At 42.2% G+C, this 18,674-nt stretch overlaps 2 protein-coding genes across 5 annotated transcripts in view; both read right to left on the bottom strand.

Moving 5' to 3' along the window:
* The window catches only part of asic2 (acid-sensing (proton-gated) ion channel 2), a gene marked incomplete at its 5' end in the record, with an annotated part of 468,688 nt that extends 462,709 nt beyond the window's left edge, over positions 1–5,979 (bottom strand). Inside the window, one exon of one of the 4 annotated variants that reach the window (XM_079521496.1) lies at positions 5,931–5,979. Of the gene's footprint in view, positions 1–4,192; positions 4,740–5,224; positions 5,253–5,930 lie in introns of those variants that run through there. The other 3 variants (XM_079521495.1, XM_079521497.1, XM_079521494.1) reach the window with 3 other exon arrangements.
* A 1,670-nt stretch (positions 5,980–7,649) lies between these two features.
* Positions 7,650–17,144, bottom strand: hrob (homologous recombination factor with OB-fold). Its single transcript, XM_079519448.1, has 10 exons — positions 16,744–17,144; positions 16,539–16,586; positions 14,901–15,899; positions 13,622–13,705; positions 13,010–13,144; positions 11,283–11,391; positions 10,562–10,647; positions 9,715–9,837; positions 8,982–9,183; positions 7,650–8,330 (listed from the first exon to the last, which is right to left on the bottom strand). Exons 1-10 carry the CDS (start codon positions 16,744–16,746, stop codon positions 8,275–8,277), a joined length of 1,845 nt encoding a protein of 614 aa, XP_079375574.1. The 5' UTR covers positions 16,747–17,144; the 3' UTR covers positions 7,650–8,274.
* Between the last annotated feature and the right edge of the window lie 1,530 nt (positions 17,145–18,674).

The raw sequence follows: 18,674 nt of genomic DNA on the forward strand, positions 1-18,674 counted from the left end.
GAAAGAGAGAGAGGCGGGGTGGAAGAGAGAGCGAGAGGTTGGGAGGGCGAGCGAGCCGCAGATGATCAGAGCCGCCGGTTAGCTGTGCATGCCAGTTCAAACTCCTCCTGTTTTCTTCTGGGCATATACATCCTCTTAACCTCCTCTTCCCAGCTCATCTGTGGCGGCAGTGAACTACAGTGAATGCGAGGGATGGGAGGCACACATGCGCTTACGCAGAGAGAGAGAGAGAGAGTGCGAGAGAGAGAGAGAGAGAGCGAGAGAGAGAGAAAGCGAGAAAAGGATTGAGCAAAAGGGAATGGGTTGGAGAGAGACGGAGATAGTCACGGGAGGGGGGCAGGGGGCTGGGGGGGACAGACAGCACACAAAAACGCTCTCCGTGCTAGCTTTCTCCACAGTAAAAACTCTTATTCAATCCGTTTCTCTTTCCTCTGTTCACTCTCATTTGTCTTTTAGCCCGCCCGCCCGTTCTTCATTTTTCCCTAATTCACCCACTAGCAGAGTGATGGATGGAAGCGAGATGGAGATTGTGGAAGAGATGGAAGAAGAGGGAAAGGTGTGGGGATGGGGTGGGGGTTGTCATGTGCAAGGAGACATAGGGGGTTAGTAGGGAAGTAGGGAATTAGCAGAGCAAGAGAGAGAAAAGTGAGAAAAATAACGAGCGTGAGAGGGAAAGGGAGTCTCCGTGCCAGGTTGTGATGATAAACGTTGTGCCCTGTGGATTTGGTTTGCATGGTGGCAGTGTCACACAGAGAAAAATGATGCAGAACCATAATGTCACATGAGGTTTATGACAAAGATGTCATGGAATTATATGAAAGCTGTGTGTGTGTGTGTGTGTGTGTGTGTGTGTGTGTGTATTAGTTTTTTACATTTGCAAACAGCAGCGTGTATCAGCGGAGATGTGGATAGCAGTTCATTAACCACTTAAATCTCAGCATCCGTATTGCTGGGAAAGCCTTCGCTGAAAATATAGCAGATCGACAAGCTTCACGTTGTGACGTGGTGTGAACTAGTCGATCGGCTATTTTGGAGCGAAAGCTTTCCCCACAATAACAGAAATCACACTATTATAGAGCCCTCTGAGGGACTCCGCTCAACCACCTGGGGTTTAAGTGGTTACGAGATGCAAGCATGAGATATGGAATGAGAACTGAGAATAGTGTGAGGGTGCCATGAGAAGATAAAAGGAACACAATTATTTCATTAACCGTAGTCAAGTAGAAAATGGGGTCATCCTAGATAAGTCTAATATTGATTACCGGTATATCAGACCAGATACAGTATACACTTATCTTACCATACAATACGTGGAGAAGCTCAGAGCTTGTTACCACAGAGATCAAATAAAAAAAGTATAGCACATAACACCGTTGTCATGCATCACATGCAGCACTTTTGTAGCATATAGAGTTGAATTGTTTTCTTTGTAGATTCAAATGGTCATTTTTATTAGCAACACTGATGAATATCCAGTAGAACCTTGTCTACAAGGCAGACAAATCTTCTCTCACTTATGACTGCAATAATAACCACCATTGCTTTTAAATAGCTTTATATTCTAGTAATCAGTACTAGTATGGAGTAAAAATGTCAAATAATTCCGACTGTGTAGCCTGCAAGATTTGCCTAAGCCTTGAATCAAGCCAATGTGATGGCTGTCTGTAGAAACTACCAGACAACGACAAAAATACTTAATTTATTAATCAATATGAGGCGTCAAATCATTGGCATATTCTTACCCCGAAACAAATATTTATTTATATATTTATAGTGACTCATAGGAATATGAGTGAGATGGGTGTCAGCTGGCACGGAGCAAGAAGGGTCGCCAGAGACCGGAGTAAATGGAGAGGACTCGTCGCCCAATGTTCCAATAGGAACGGGAGGAACTAAGTCTAAGTCATAGGAATAGACTATGTGACAACCAGGTATAGTCTGGTGTATGTGTAATGTAGACGGCACCCCGGGAGCAGCAGCCTGCATCCTCCGTGAGGAGGAAGCCCAAAAACCTTCGGTGAGCCTGCAAACCTGCAAGTGGAGCCTGCAGTACTTCCGTTGCCCAGCGGTGGAGCCTGCAGAACCATTGCGGCTCAAGAATCCACCACTCAACTGAATGTGTCCATATTTGTATATTATTTTTTGGTTCGATGTAGGTAATGGGTATATGTGTAGAACTGTGTCCTTTGTTCCACAACGTGTCTGAGCTGAGCTGTCAGTTTTTTGTGGGTTTTTTTTGTGTTTTTGTTTTTTTCTGTCTCGTCTTTGTCATAAAATGTAAAAATCAATAAGAATATTATTGAAAAAAAAAAGAATCCACCACTCCTGAATGAAGTGTCTGGTGCTGGGAGTCTGGTGCAATGCACAGGTCCTAGCTGTACTCCTGGTGAGAGCAGGAGTGGACCTGGTGAGACGTAGGAGGGGCCCGGACAGGAGTCAACCCACAGAGCCTAGTCCCTCCACATGCCAGAATGAATGGTACCTCTCAGTCCCGGCATAGTAGTTCCGGAGTGGTTCCAACGGATTGTGTGGCCCTGGTCTTTCCCTAGTGGGTCTGATCGAGGGTAGCTACTGGGACGTAAGTCGGGACTCGATCACCCCGGCTGGGTCACCTGAGTGAGGGGTATGATGTTCGCGAGACCCGAAACCCCGATGACCTTAGGATACATCACTGAGGATACGTCCCAGTTGCATCCATGCGATGTATTTCCGTTCTTTCGTTCTTGGATCCTTTTGAAAACACATATTTGAATAAAATACATTTCTAAAACCGGTTACCATCCTTTCCCTTGCCACAGACACACACACTTCACGTTTTATAATGAAAAGGTTTGCCAATTGCGTATTAAATAAAAGTGATATTTCACTTTCAAAACATGTTTGAGGTCATTTTAACGTCTACTCTGGCTTTTGTGAGCCCCACAGACAGTTTTTAAGTTACTTGATTCAGTATTTAGATCTTTGATATCAGACATTACACCTCCTATACAAACCCATTGTAACTCCAGCCCAAACTACATTTTAACCATGGTAGATTCATTAAAAACAGGGACCGGTGTTTCAGATGGAGTTTGAAGTTAGAATGGGTTTGTATAGGAAGGGGGGGGCATGTCTTAAAATGTCAGATATCTAAATACTGAATCAAGCAACTTAAAAACTGTCTGAGGTGAAAATAAAAGTTCAGAGTAGACGTTAAAATGACCCCAAACATGTTTGAAACTGAAATATCACTTTAAGTAAGGCTCTTTATACATTAAATATGCACCCAACAGAAATACTTTAAAACATGCCTGCATTTAACTCAAACTAGCAATTTACCACTAAACAACAACTGTTGATGAAGTCTGAGACCTACACAGCATCTTTCTCCGTTTCTCTCTTACAGAATTAAACTATATGCCGTGTTCCTCCCCTATGAATGCTGTGACAGCTGCAGGGTTTATTGGCTTCCCAACAACTCAATTAAGCAAATCTCCACTTCCCTAAAGGTATTCCAGGGATTAGGAGTCTCCAGGGTTAAAGATAAGCCTTCATTGTTTGCTCATCATTCGTCTTGAATAGATTAAATTAAACACAATAAACTTCTTAGATTATCTATATAATAAAATCTAAGAGGATCCCTTATTGGCCTTCCTTTATTTTTTACTTTTTACAATCAAGTGTATACATTAGACAAATGATCTTGATTTGAAATGGACTTCATATTCATAGTCAGGCTAAACTACTGAGGATGAAATGTAAGCTTGCTCAATGACATGATGTACTTAATATTATACAGGCTATTGTATTCTGGCTTGTAGGATGAGCTTTTTTTAATTCTATCCCAGATGAATAAAAGTGTCTGCACCAACTACCATGTCCAGTTCCCTTGATATGTACTGGCCAAAGAGACTTACCGGTAATTCCATTTCTGACTTTGATCTACAATAATACTCAGTGGCCCAAATCACTGTGATTTAATTGAGCCTTTATATAGTACGGCCAGAGTCAGATTGCATAAAATTACTTTAATGCATGGTTAAGCTTTCACTCCTGAGTCCTGAACATTCATATGAAGTGTAATGCCACACCATGTCATCATTCCGCAGCTGACCACCACAACCCATTGAGATCTACTTTGGGGCAGACAGATACACAAGCAACCTGCCATTACTTATTGAACAAACTGGTTCATTATTAGCTTAAAGCTTACCATACTTCCTGCTGCTGTCATGCCAGTTTACTCCTCCACATCTTGCTTAATTTATACTCTGTGACACAACGGTGCGAGTATAGATTTTGTTTTCTCATCCCTTCTGATGCACCAAAGGAAATAGATATTGTATAGCCAATTAAGATACTGTATTGTGTGCCGTGGTCGTGTTCTTTGTAACGACTTGCAATATCAATCAATTTTCCATCAAGGGTCTCTAAAACCAAGTAAACCACAAATTAAACTCAAGGGCATATCTTTAGCTACACTTTCAGGCCAGTTTAACAGATCCAACCAGGAAATACAAACTCTCGAGGGAAATAGCCAGGCAATTTTAAGTTGTAGGACAAATTATGAGAAACAACTGCAGAATTTAGGAGCAATCTCTCAAGTGCATGCCCGCACATACAGAAATTAAATTCCTTTTCAAGTGTTTCAATATGCCGTTCTAACTTGCTTGTAGAAATCTCTGAGATCTAATTATCAACTCAAAGCTACCAGGAAGTAGCAGAGAGGATGTCAACTGCTGCTCTCTGCTGGCGGAATACAATTACTAGACAATTAAAACAGTGTGCTCATAAAACAGACACAAAACCAATGGACAGTAACAATTTAACAAACATTAAGAGTTCAAACATATTGCTATTTAATCTTCAAATGTCTCTGACTGGCATACTCTAAACTGGCATCTTGGGATTGGTAAATCTACAACACCTGACACGCTCGTCTTAATGCATGGTATTGGACCGGTCCGGTAAACAATTAAGCAGGCCACTGCTTATCCTGGAAAATCACAACCAAAGGCTTTAAGTGACATGATTTCGACAGGCCTTGTTGGAAGAAAAATGTATAGTAGCCAGCCAGATAGAACCCTGTCTGCAAGCATGGCTACCCCAGCAAAATGCTCCATACACCATTAATTGGCTTGAGTGAACTGACGTGCTTTCCGTGCAGGGACAGAGGACTGGACTAAGTGTACAATAATGTAATGTAGAGAATACATGAATAGAACATGCCAACAGCCCTACTCACAGATAAAAAATAAAAAAAAGTCCACACTTTTGCAGTTGTCAAGTCCATCCCTGTCAATACTCAGTCATAGCCTATCCACTGTCCACGGCCCAGGGGCAGTGTGGGACAGGTCACACAGGTGCATTGCGGGCCAATTCGTTTTTTGTTATTTTCGGCGAGAATTAAAACACCGACATACGATGAAGTAGGCCTAGCCTGTAAACCAGGCTTTAATGTGTTTTATCACGACTTGTACTAATTGTCAAACTGAACTGAAGACAACTCGCCTGGCCTAGTAGAGGCTCTACCATAGAGTATTCTACTCGGTAGATAAAGACAACTTCTCAGCTCTCTCCTCTCACTTGCGCGCGTACTTGCTCGCTCCATATTGGCTTTTTGACACACACAGCTGTTGCAGGTGTCTGCAGAGCTCATAGTTGAATCATTAGACACACACACACTGCCTGGAGCGGTAGGCCTACTTATGATATAAATGTTTCTCAGAATAAAAACAGGGTGGTGCCCAATGTACCCGTCCCATATTACCACTATTTAGTAAATATTTACCAGTACGGTACCACAATACATTATGTAAATTAGGCATAGCCTAGTCAGCACATTTTGCATGTCAGCATGCCATGTGCCATTCACTAGAATGGCATGAATGCTAATTATCTGTTGCCAAGACAAACTGTAACTGTTTAAATAATAAATGTCAAATACCTACCTCATATGGTACCTCAGTGAAAGTGAAAGAAAATATAAATGCATTCTACTCATTCGGACAGAGCCATGCTTCATGCTTGAAGTGTAGAAGCGGGAACAGTTACTTGTGACGTGGTCATTGTGACATCACACAGAAAAATATCCATTCCAAACGTTTTCTTTCGGGAGAAAGGGGTCTCGCGCGAGTCGCGCCCGGCCATGCACCACCATCGAACTCCAGGGGACACCTCCGGGGGGGGCTACTCTATGGGGAGGGGGGTTTGTCTTCTAATTCTCAAACGTATTCAAAGTACCCGTTTGATAATTCATCATTGGACCGCACACACCCCCATTTCATAGAATCCCCATGCAGGTAGTGGTTAATTTTTCCCCTTTTTGTGTTAAAACTAAACGTTTTTTGTTAAAAATTGTAAAGCTATATATTCTGAGAGTAATAATTGCCATAGCATAGTGTTTGTTTGATAACAGGGGTCTCCATCTCTTCAGCTGAGCTCTTTAACAAACATAAAATACTGTAGTAGGCACTGGCTACATTTTCAGGTGGGTTGCCAATTTTAGCCCCTTTTAGTACCCTTTTGTCAGCTTGAGTTTATTATATAGCTTTTTATCCTCAGAAATGAGTAGCCAAAAGGCTGGAAAATGCTAGTTTTATAGTTCTCCAGACAGTTCCAGTTTTGTATGCTCACTTCTTTGTCAACACCTCCAACTCCAATTTGCACTTGATTATTCTGTATCCTGATTCCTAAATGATTCATCTCTCCGTGACTCCGTCCTAACTGGATAAAACTGGTACTGTAACATGAAAATATATTTTCTGTTTACTAAAGCAATGGAGACAGGAATACCTGTTACTCAAGAATATGGGAACCCATCAGCAAAAAAAGGGGGGTCTGAATCTGTCTTGAGAGATTACAGAAAACTAGAATATAGATATGCAACACTTTACAAATTACACTTCACCTTTAACTGTACAAATGTAACCAAATGGATCCGTAACGGTCACACAGGGTTACACAGACCCATGTGGGCCCATTGGAACTGCAAAAGCAATTACATGCAGCAAATATGAATGATGGATGAATGTATAGCAGTAATTCTCAAGTCTTCATTTCAAGGACCCTTTTTCATACATAGGACCACAATGCAAACAAGTGTTTTGTTTTATCCCTTTAGCTTTAAGGTCTTTAATACTGTACCACATGCTGTTTTCATTTCTGACTAGTATCAATAAAACAAACCCCCAGATAACTCTTGGGTGTACAAATGGAACCAATGGATGGATCAATGGGTCCATTTGAACACTCTCAAGAGTTAGTAATCCTTTAGCTGGGGACCCCCAGGGGCCCCCCTGGTAACTCCCCAAGCGGCAAGGACCCTGAGAAGCACTCATTTGTAGGACTTTCTTTTAGTGAGGGGGGATAACGGAGGGAGGAGTGGAAACTGAAGTGTCTGCAGTGGTTCCCAAACTTGTTAGCTGAAGACCCAAAAGATAAATTGGACATTTGCCCGGGACCCAAAGTTTGACTAGTGAAAATAGCAGATATACAAACTCACAACACATCGCTTTGCACCACGTTGTGAGCTTGTGTGCTATTTTGCCATTTTCACTACTTCTTAAACATTTTTCTAATTTATGGAATTATATTTCTTCATGGCATTACTGAAAACATCATTGTATTTTGTTATCAACATGAAGATTTTAGCTTTTTTGTGTCCGCGACCCACAAAAGGATCCCAACGCAGTGTTTGGTAACCAGTGCTGTAGAGTGTAGACTATTTGCGGTTCTCAGCCACACAAGCACACAGTGGTCTGAAGCTCCCCTTTTCTACTATGCTCATACCACTTGTTTGGGCATATATCACATTTATGGTGATATAATATACATTTTTGGTTTAGTACCTTTTCAAAGAAAGGGTTTTATAATACTATATAAAAGGTTATTACTTCATAATTAGTCCATCCATGTTGCTGAATTCCTGCACTATCAACAGAGTAGAAGTGAAAATCTGAGCAATAAGACAGGCTGTTTAATTGCTGAGCAAGTGTAAATGACTGAATCTTACTAGAAAACATGTGATCATCATATTTTCATTGTTATGGTGACCATTCCCTGAGAATGCAGACTCCAAACCTTTTTCACCTGGACACATTCCCAGCTTTTATAGATGAAAACTGAAAATAGGCATTTTACAGTGTATTGATTTTACAATGTCATGAGTTCATACTGTAGCACTACTATGAGGAGACAGCAGTCTTAAGAAAACAAAGGGATATCCATAATCTATCATAACAGACAAAGCAGCGGAGGACTATAAAGAACTTAAGAAATTGTGTCAAGTGAATTTCAAAGCAGCAGGGTTTCCTCTGGTAACTCTCCCAGGAGTTCATCCAAGTCATCATCTGCAGAACAAAAACAAAGGGCACACACCAGACATTGGTTACAGTATATCCCATTAAGACCTGAGACCAGATTCTACAAAATGTCTTTCAAATCCTGACAGTTTTCTGAAAAACGTATCAGTGGTGCACTGGTGCTCAAATGTTTTCATGTCAAGGACCTCCAGAATATGTTGTTCCAGGGACCCCCCAGATGCAAAGATACGAGTTAAAAACATTCACTGTGGGCCTGTGCCCTGGGTCCAGGCACCATGGCTGGTAATCGGCTTCGACTCCCAATCCCGACGGCATTTACTGCATGTCACCCCCCCCATCTCTCTCCCCATTTCCTGTCAGCATACTGTCTGTCCCTCCATAAAAAAATATAAAATAAAGGCGAAAGCCATTTAACATAAAACATTAAAAAAAAACATTCACCGTGAAAGAATATATAGTCAAAGATTTGTGCCACATTTTCATGATTTTTCAAAAAAGTTGCAGATCTAAAAGCTCGTATCGCTATGGGCTTGTAGATCTGCTATTTTTCAACAGCTTAAGTTTCAATAGTGGTTAAAAGCATCGTCTCCCTCCCTGTCCCTATCTCTCTCTACCTCTTTTCCTGCCGTCTCTCCCTCCCTCCTCTCCATAAGTACTGTCAAGTGTGAAATACCCCACCTGCACCCCAGGCAGGGTCCTGCAGTGATGTGTCATCAACACGCCCTAGGTGAGGCTCACTGGACTCATCTCTGGAGCCTGCTGGGACCTGTGGTCCCTGACCCGCCTCTCCGTTCTCCTCCTCATCAAACACCAGCTGCATCCTAGACACGGGCTCCCCGGGGATGCTGGGAAAACGGGTAGGCGATGGCAACACAGGCTCCTAAATAGAAATGCCATCCATTGTTAGGAGACAGCCGACAGCATGAGACGACAACATTTCATCATGTACATGACTTGTATCGTGATTTGTGAATATGTGGAAAAACTGCCTGGAGGCTGGAATGTATTCAGAATACAGAACTATTGTTATAATGGATTGATCTAAATTTGTATTACGATATATACAAGCATTATATTGTGGTATCTGAAGTTATCTGAAAACAAAACCGAATACTCAGTTACGCTGACTTTTCATTACACTCCAACATTTTGGATATAAAGCCATGCATGCAACCAGGAGGATAATATATAATCAATGACAGATGCTACTAATAATTAGATAAAGGCAATATCCCCCCTCTAGTAGGGGTTCTCAACCGCTTCCAAAGATACTTTGGCCATGTCTCTCAATATCACACAAATTAGAAAATACAAAGTGGTTTACAGTAGAGTATACATACTGTACATTATATTGCCATGTACTTATCCCAATAAGAAGCATATAATAGGACAATATGAGAATGAGACTCACCAGTGCTGGTGGGGAGAGCGGAGCGGAGGAGAGACAGACTCCATCAGGGGGGTAGAGCCTCAGCAAGTTGTTGGGAGTGACATTCAAGTAATGGTTACGATGGGAAGGGGAGAACACACCCACCTGTCCACACAGCAAAACAGACAGGTTTGAGTTCAGAACACAGCACAAATGACATATTGTATACCCCCTGTATCTCAGTCACAGTGTAGATTTCAAGGGATGGGGTGCATGGGTATTAATATGCACAGTCACTAACACACTGATTACTGGGAATAATGTTATGCTCAAAAGAATAAACATCTGCACAACAGCATTGCTTCTAAGTGTTTAGTTTCCTTTAAAACGCAGAAAGAATTACATGGTACAACATTTTGGCCAGTTGGCCTTCATCAGGTCTGATGAAGGCCATGATTTGATTGAAGTGTTAACATGCATACTGCATAGCATTAGTGTGATTATGGAAATAATAACATGTTTCATTTGTCAGGTCCCTCATCGTAACTTGCAGCTACATTGTGTGCATTAGAAGATCCTAATTATAACAGTAGTCTACGCATGTTCGTGTGTGCCGTGGTGAGCCAGGCGTTGCCTATCAACCGGCTCAGGCCAAAAAGTAGGGTTTTAGCGGTGCCGTTTCAGATCCATATAAAGCAATATGAAAACGTATATATATATACACGTCAATCGCAGACAACAGATGGCTAAAAAAACTTTTATATACGTTTTTAGCAGACAATGTGTCAACAGTGTTTACCTGACCATTTCAATAACCAAGAGTACTGCATTAATCAGCGTAACAAAAAAAGCGAATTAAAAGCATTTGAATTGTCTTGAGTACTCTTACTTGTTTGAGCAGCAGGACAGCTCCAGCCTTGAGCTCACCCAGCCTTTCCTCGAGGAGGTGCCTGTGCACTGTTCCCTGAATTTCTCCTTTGGATACACACAGAAACATAAGAGCAAAGTCCTCTCCAAACAAAAAACATTGTCATCTATGCACTGCCATCTTGAAATTTGCCATTAATAACAGCGTAATGAGTCACATGGTGAAAGTTTCCCACTTCGAGCACAAGAAGCCTATTTGAAATTACCTTCCATCATTACAAATTTATTTTAAGTTCAGTGGCTACGCCATGTGGCACGTGCCTAGTAGTAGTGAAGTGCTAGTAGTGAAGTGTTAAAGGTTTAGTTCAGATTTTTTGACATAAAGCTGTAGGAAATACTTGCCATTAATACAGTGGTTGCAAAGGTATTCATTCCCCGAGTTTCATGGTGGGAGTTCTGGTTGGTTCTGGGGGTCACACATTAAAATGAAGTTAATCCAAGAAAACTAACATTTTTTATGCGTCGCCCCCAATAAATGACCGGAACTACTTAATATTCACCAAAACCATACCAGAACTCAGGCAATCAATTAATACCTTTGCAATGGCTATATAAATGGCAAGTATTTCCTACAGCTTTAGGTCCAAAAATCTGAACTAACCCTTTAACCCTCATTTATGCATGTTGTGTGTGTGTGTGTGTGTGTGTGTGTGTGTGTGTGTCGTGTGCCTTTGTTTAACTACCTGTTGGGTCTTTAAACACAGCCTTGGCGTCAGCGTGGGTGTGAAGGATGCTCTTTAGTATGACAGCCATGTTGGGTACCTTATTTTTTGGTAGTTGTTTCAGGGCAGCCTTGGGTAGAGGCAAGATGAAAAAAACAAATAAATGACAGTAAAAAAGAAACCAATGAAATTAGTTGACAATAAAACCACCATACTGGAGTGCTCTCAACAAGTTACAACTGCCACTGATCGATGCTCATCAATTAAACAGTCATCAATAATTCACACGAAGCGACTGCCGGCTGTGCCATGTTAAGATGGTAGACAGTGCAAATGAACTGCAGGAGGAGCCTGAGACGGAAAATTACCTAAACATAACCATTGTTTTACATGAACATTGTCATTTATTAATCAAGGAATTACCTTATTTTTAATAATCTAATTGAATAATGTTGCCTCACTTTATTGTTTTAAATCATAATAAGTTCCACAGTCCACGAGACTAGTTTGCATATTCGTATTTGTTTTATGGGAGAGGGGAGGTTCATAAAAACTTGGAAGAGAGCCTTCATGGGGAAAAGTTAGCTAGGATGATGATAGCAAATGAATAAAGAAATTTGGCTTGCATGCATAAAGCATGCCAATGATAGAACCAGCAGCTGTTCTAATACTGTACGCATTGTCATCTTTTCACCTCATCATTATACATAATATATACTTACAGTATAAAGAACATTGGGCATCATTCACAAAGCTGCTTATTTCCTAGTAATCCTACTATATTTTAGTGTAGATTTCAATGTATACTATAGGACAACGTGTGATTAATCCATTTTGGGCGGGAACCCCTTTTGGTGTTTTAAACATTATGTTATGCTTTAGCTATTGAAAAATAGCAGATCTACAAGCTCACTCGGTGCCGCGCTACGAGCTAGGTCTGCTATTTTTTTTAAATTGTGAAAATGTGGCGCAAACCTTTGAATATATATTCTTTCAGAGCGAACGTTTTTAACTCAAATCTTTGCTTCTGGGGGGGTCCCTCCCTGGAACAACATATTTTCAGATGGGGGTCAGCGGCCAATTACATATAATTCTGGGGGTCATTGACATGAAAATGTCATAGAAACATAGGTTTTAACCCAGGTCAAAATGGGTTAACAAAAGGCTGTATATATATATTTGTGCGCATCACAGGTGTATCACATTCACAATCAGTCAATCAGATGATAAATCAGACCTATGCGTAAATCAAATGCACATTCCAGTGCACCCCAATTACGTTGTTCCACGCTCCATACAAGGAAATATCCAATGTGAAACCAAAAACTGCGTTGCTCGGAGACATGGGTTTTAGCGTATCTGACGCCAGAAATAAAATAATGATGAATCAGTTGTAGTCAACACAAAACTGGAGTATGTGTCGCCCTTAACCCATTTTGGGCGGGAACCCCTTTTGGTGTTTTAAACATTATGTTATAATTTAGCTATTGAAAAATAGCAGATCTACAAGCTCATAGCGCGCCACCGAGTGGCGCGCTACGAGCTTGTAGGTCTGCTATTTTTGAAAAATCGTAAAGAAAACTGGAGGATTTACAAGATTTGTTTAAAATTTTGAGGTCAGGCCTAAATGGGTTAAGAATACACATCCCGCCAAGAAAGTCCCCTCGGTGGGTGGGTGTTGGTAGAATGTTGTGGGTGGGTGTTGGTAGAATGTTCAACTCCAATTGAACAAAACCGGTGAAGATTACCTTGCGAAGCACCATGACCACACTATAGGAATGTAGGAAACACGAAGGATTCCTTTCATCCAATCCCATTTCTCCCTTCATCATTGCCCAGGGACCACTGCTGAATTCCTCCTCCTCAGACTGTGAGCTAAGACTCTGTCAATTAAAACCACAAGAACATTACATTCTGAACTGCTATGACTTCACAAGTTAACTGCTTGCACCGTTCCTGGCTTGTAAGGTCAGTTGTTTGTGTCTGATTTGGTGGTACAATAACATTTCAGATTTTTTTTATTTGGATGCCACCAGTTGGCAAGGTCAGCCATCCATTTTAGGCCTTGCCTGCTGATTAACTTACAGTTCTGGACTAAAGAGCATGTTTCTCATAAATGGCATGACTGAGGATGAGCATGAGTGAGAATACGTTGCCATGTTATAGGCTGCGCTTGCACCAAATATCTCAGAAAAGAGTGGCATACTTAGAACCTTTTAAATAGTCTACAGTATAATGCCTCTGGAATGTATAGCACTATAGTGGGTTGTTACAGGGAAACAAACAGCTGGAATACTTAAATGGGGGACTTAAATGCATTTTGTGTGTCTTCTCCGTCACCGTCTTCTCAGTGACCTCACCTGGCTTGGTAGTCGAGCCACAGCACCATGGGCTGGTGTCTGAGGAATAGACACCACTATATCATCAAGGCTCTGCCCAAGGGACTGCAATACAGAGAGAACACGTTAATATATGGAATGGAAGTGTTATAAATGCATAAACAAACAAAAGTACGTATTTCAAAATTTAACCAATTGAAATCGACTTTTTGAGTTGGTTATTTAAAAATAGCAGATATACAAGCTGAGCAGCATGGACTTTGTGCCATGCTGCTCAGCTTGTATATCTGCCATTTAGCTGCTATAGCTTCTACAGTGGGACTATAAATGTAAAAATGTAAAAAACAAATTATGAATGATAATAAAATAACTAATAGTACCAGAGCAGTACCATAATGTTTGTGTGGGCACAGGGCACTCACTATACAATACATATTGTATATTCACTGAAGGAGTAAAATATATTATAAACAGCAGAAGCCAACGAACATCACTTCAATTTGCTCCTGATGAGCAGGGTTCCAAGTAGGGTTGTCCCGATCGGATCGGGTGATTGGAAATCGGGGCCGATCACATCATTTTCAAATGATCGGAATCGGATCGGGAGCCAAAAACGTGATTGGGACATCCCTAGCATCAATATTATATCCATATCATATTAGACTGAATATTATCTGTGATATTGTACTATTGTGATGTGGCATACACGTGTTCTATAAAATCGGGAAGAATCGGTATCAGATACTCAAAATCAAATGATCGGAATCGGATTGGGAGCAAAAAAAACGTGATCGGGACATCCCTAGTTCCAAGTCATTATTCCGACATCTCATCGGTCCAACTGGCCCAATTAAACCCAACCCTATCCCTATCCTCACACTAACCTAACGGTCAGAATCATGTTATCATGCCATAATTATGAGTGGACCCCGATGAGCAGACTGTGTCTTTCATGGCTGATGTGTGTGAATGTATGAATGGGTGAATGAATGTCAGACAAACTTTATGATACACATCCCTAAGGACTCGGAGGCAACAGAGCATTGAAGGGGAGGCTCGGAGAGACGTTAAATGATCGACAGGAAGTGAAATGATCGACAGGAAGACCGTTTTAGTGATACATATTTTATCAATATTTAAAGACTGATGTGGAATTGTAGTTAACTAAATTGCTATATAGGGCTTTTTTATGGTCTGCAAAGCAGCAAATGCTGTCCATTTAAATGGAACACAAAATGCAATTGATTTGAAATCCAGTTGTCATTACTGACTGAGCCCAGCATGTGTAGATTAAACTAACCTGCTGTGGCAGGAGTCCAGCTGGGCCAGGGAACCGCCGAGTCTTGGGGCGGTTAGGGTCGGAGCGTGGCCTTCTCTTGGGAATTTTATTGGCAGCAGATACCAACTGGACCAGATGGTTGGTAAGAACAGGGGTGTGCCGAGGTGTGAGACCAGGTGAAGACAAGGCAGATGGTGCTGGAGAAATAGGCTCAAACATGCTGCGCCCTTGTTGGGAACGTCCAGGTGTTTCCCACAGTCTCTGTGACTGGCAGGGCCCTCTAACTGGTCTGGGGGAGGGGGCAGAGAAAACAGCAGGGCTTTGGGGAGGGAGCTGGAAGAAGGCAGGACGTTGACCTGGAGATGGGAAGGGTACAGAGGATAATGTGGTACGTGGTTTGTTACAACTAGATGTCTGATTGGAGGGAGTATTGTGCTTTCTCAAAGCCCCGCTGGGTACACTTTGTGTCCTTCCACAGTTTGAGGGCCGCAGCTTTTTGGCTGAAGATACAGTTGTCGCCATTGGCGCAGAGGTTTGAACAGACTGTGGGATATGGGTCCCAACCCCCATCTGGGGATCCCGCTCATCCAGGTCTGCCAGATCAACTTGATCCCAATCATCAAAATCATCCTGTGGCAACAAAGTATTCTGTGGCCCGTTAGTGTTGATGTGAATCTGAGAAGTACCTTGTATGGGCTGCTGATGAGAGTTATGGGAGGAAGCTGTGAATTGCTGCTGGACAGTGGATAGCGGTCTCAAACATGGGGAAACTGTCTGTGCAATAGCAGTCTGTGTGCTGCTCTGTGATTCAGTTGCATTATGGATGGTGGCTGATGTTCCTCCAGTTTGCTTGAGGGAAATCCCCTTCAGTCCACTGTGAGGAGCAGAGGACGCACGCAGAGTAGATGATGTTACAGCAGCTGTAGCCTCGGTACACAGGCTTTTATTACTCTGCACAGCAGCTGCCACACTGGCAGGTCGAAACACTGTTGGAAGATCCCAGTCTGTCCCAAGCAGGTCCTACCAAACACACATGCACACACACAGCAAAAGAGAGAGAACATGGCTGTTTTATTGATATGCTGTACTAGTCACTGTACTGTCTTGTAATGTATTATGTATGCTGCAGTGTGGGTCTTGTTGTGACCAAGACAAGGGAGACAAAATAAAGTACAGAACCGAACCTATAATCAATTATCGCTACATACTAAGGGCTGACAATACCCCTGGATCCTGCATGAGTCTAATGAGTCACCACATCTTCTGCAGGACTGCTGCATTGTCATTTATCGTGGATTTGTTATGAAAGTCCCCAAATTCACCAGAACACAGGAACTTACATCTACTAAAAAGTATCTGTGCCTGGGGCACAGTGGGCAGTACATGCAAGCATACAGAGAGGCTTGGTTATTTTTAAAGATGGGTCTTACATTTCTGACTGTACCAATCATTTTCCAATGATAGAGTAAAGCAAGACTGATAAAAGTATCAAACTCCCAAAATTCACCTCCAGAACACAAGAAATTGCGTCTACTCTGTTAAGGTTTCTGGGGCAGGACCGTTTAACTCTATGGTGACACTGAGGACCCCCAGACCCCCCCCCCCCCCCCCTTGTAAATAATGCCCTTATTGCAATCAGGTGTGATTTGGTCGCCTCACCTCATCAAAGTCGTCTCCAATGCTGAATAATCCATTAAATTTGCAGGCCTGCAACAAATAATCATGGCTTTAAATTATGTATAATTCAAACAAAATACACGTAGATTATGAAAACAAACACCGCTTACTTCAGCAACGATTGAACAACAAGGGTCGGACAGGACTATATTTTCGGTAATGCTAGTTTGCCATTAGCTGAACTTACCATCGCTGCTAAGATCCCGACCAAACTTATCAGATCACTACTGACAGGAACACAATTATCCAAAGTAAGACATCACCATTATTATCATTTAACGACGATATAGAACTATATTCCACTGTCTCTCGTCGTGCTACTTTAAACAGAAATAACTGCGGAATATCCTATCTTGATCGTCTGTTTATAGTTGAAAAGTCGTGTGTGCACTGTGCACTGCTGTGCAGCTTCAGTTCAGCTTGGCGCTGCTACGTTCAAGCAACTAACCAACGTGCTTACGTATGCAATGTTTACTTGGCGTGCTTCAGAGCCATGTCTTTTCTAAAGCCAAATTCCAATACCCAAAATCTCGGCCACTCGCTCACTCCCACTCGATCACTCGGGGTCATTCCAGCTTGACCCGGAAATGGTTAACGTTCCGATTGTTAAAGTGCTCCATCGAGGAGGAGAGTGGAGTCGAGTGGAGGAGCCGAGTGGGCTCTCCGAGACCGCATAGAGCGAGTGTACATCAGGTGCAGGCTCGGTGGGGTATGTTGTCTCCTCGCTGCGGATTTCCGCATCACGTGTACATGTTTTTTTCCTTCTCCAGTGACATAAGTCCGCTTCCTCCACATGTGGCACAGAAAACACTGCTTGAAACCCGATACTATGCACCCCCCCCCCATCCACTAGCTGCCGGCCGCTGCGGCTGATGAGACGCTGTCGCTGACCCAACACACACATGCACGCACACACATTAAACTAAAAAGCTTTGCTGTTTGTTGAAGAGACACATTTTCGCTGAATTAATAGAGCAGAGCTTCAGAATGATACAGTAGCCTATGTATAGCCTATGTGAAAGTGAAAGGACCACAACAAGCCACTGGCTTTATTGCGTTGTGTGATATAAGCATAATAAAAGTAGGCTATATTGTGCGCACCTCAAAAGCTATAGTTAATTTCTCTCTGTGCATGCCTGAATGCACAGACTGCTATGAATGACGGTGACAAATATGTATTTATTTATATGTGGACTGAACTGAATATGTAAGTCAGAGAGACTACCTATAATAATTCCTGTTATAGTGTCCGTTATTTGCAAAGACTGTCGGAGGAGGGACTGTCCGAGGAGGGGAGGGGGGGGGGGGGGTATTTATACGAGCAAAAAGGAACGCGGGCTGCGGGCAGGTCAGGAATTCCCTTCACATTCACAATCATATAATATAAAAGTGTGCGCATCCTGGCTTATTCACTATTTCAGGAATAAATAGCCTTGTTGCACATGTTACCAATACATACACATTGGCCTCGGTTACATGCACAAAAATGAATTGTCTATTCTGTAGACTGTATGGCTCTGGGTTCAGAGTTCCAGTGATCCAGCTGTGTGACACTATTGTTCCACCACTTTTGCTTTGGCAATGTAAACGTATGTTTTCCCATGCCAATAAAGCCCTTTGAATTGAATTGAATTGATTCACGTCATAAGTGATCGCGGAATGTGCCGTCGCTTTGAAATGACAGCGGAGTACATTCCGATTCTAGAGGCAAATCCACTCCACCACTCTGTCCTCGCATTGAATCCTCTCCTCCTCCACTCCTCCTCGCTGGGGGCGGAGCCGAGGAGCGAGTGGAGGACGCGAGGGGAGTGAGCGAGTGTGAAAGTTGCGGTATTGGAATTTGGCTTAAGGCTCTGGCGTGCTTGAGCGGAGCGGGCTACATCCGGAATGGTAATTTGCTAAATAAAATGTAAAAAAAAAAATTTGAACACATGGAAATATAATTAGATCAGTGTGTACATAATTTACATGCTCGATTCCATTGATATTGGGTAATAAAAGAAAAGGTGTATAAAGAGATCCGATGATATACCTCCTTGATACTACTGCCGCCTAGTGACCATCTTTAGGCAAGACAGTAAAGACTGCAATAGAGTATCAGTTTGCATTCTCATCTAT

This window comes from Electrona antarctica (genome assembly GCF_951216825.1).
Source record: "Electrona antarctica genome assembly, chromosome: 14".
In the NCBI taxonomy this organism is placed as follows: Eukaryota; Metazoa; Chordata; class Actinopteri; order Myctophiformes; family Myctophidae; genus Electrona; species Electrona antarctica.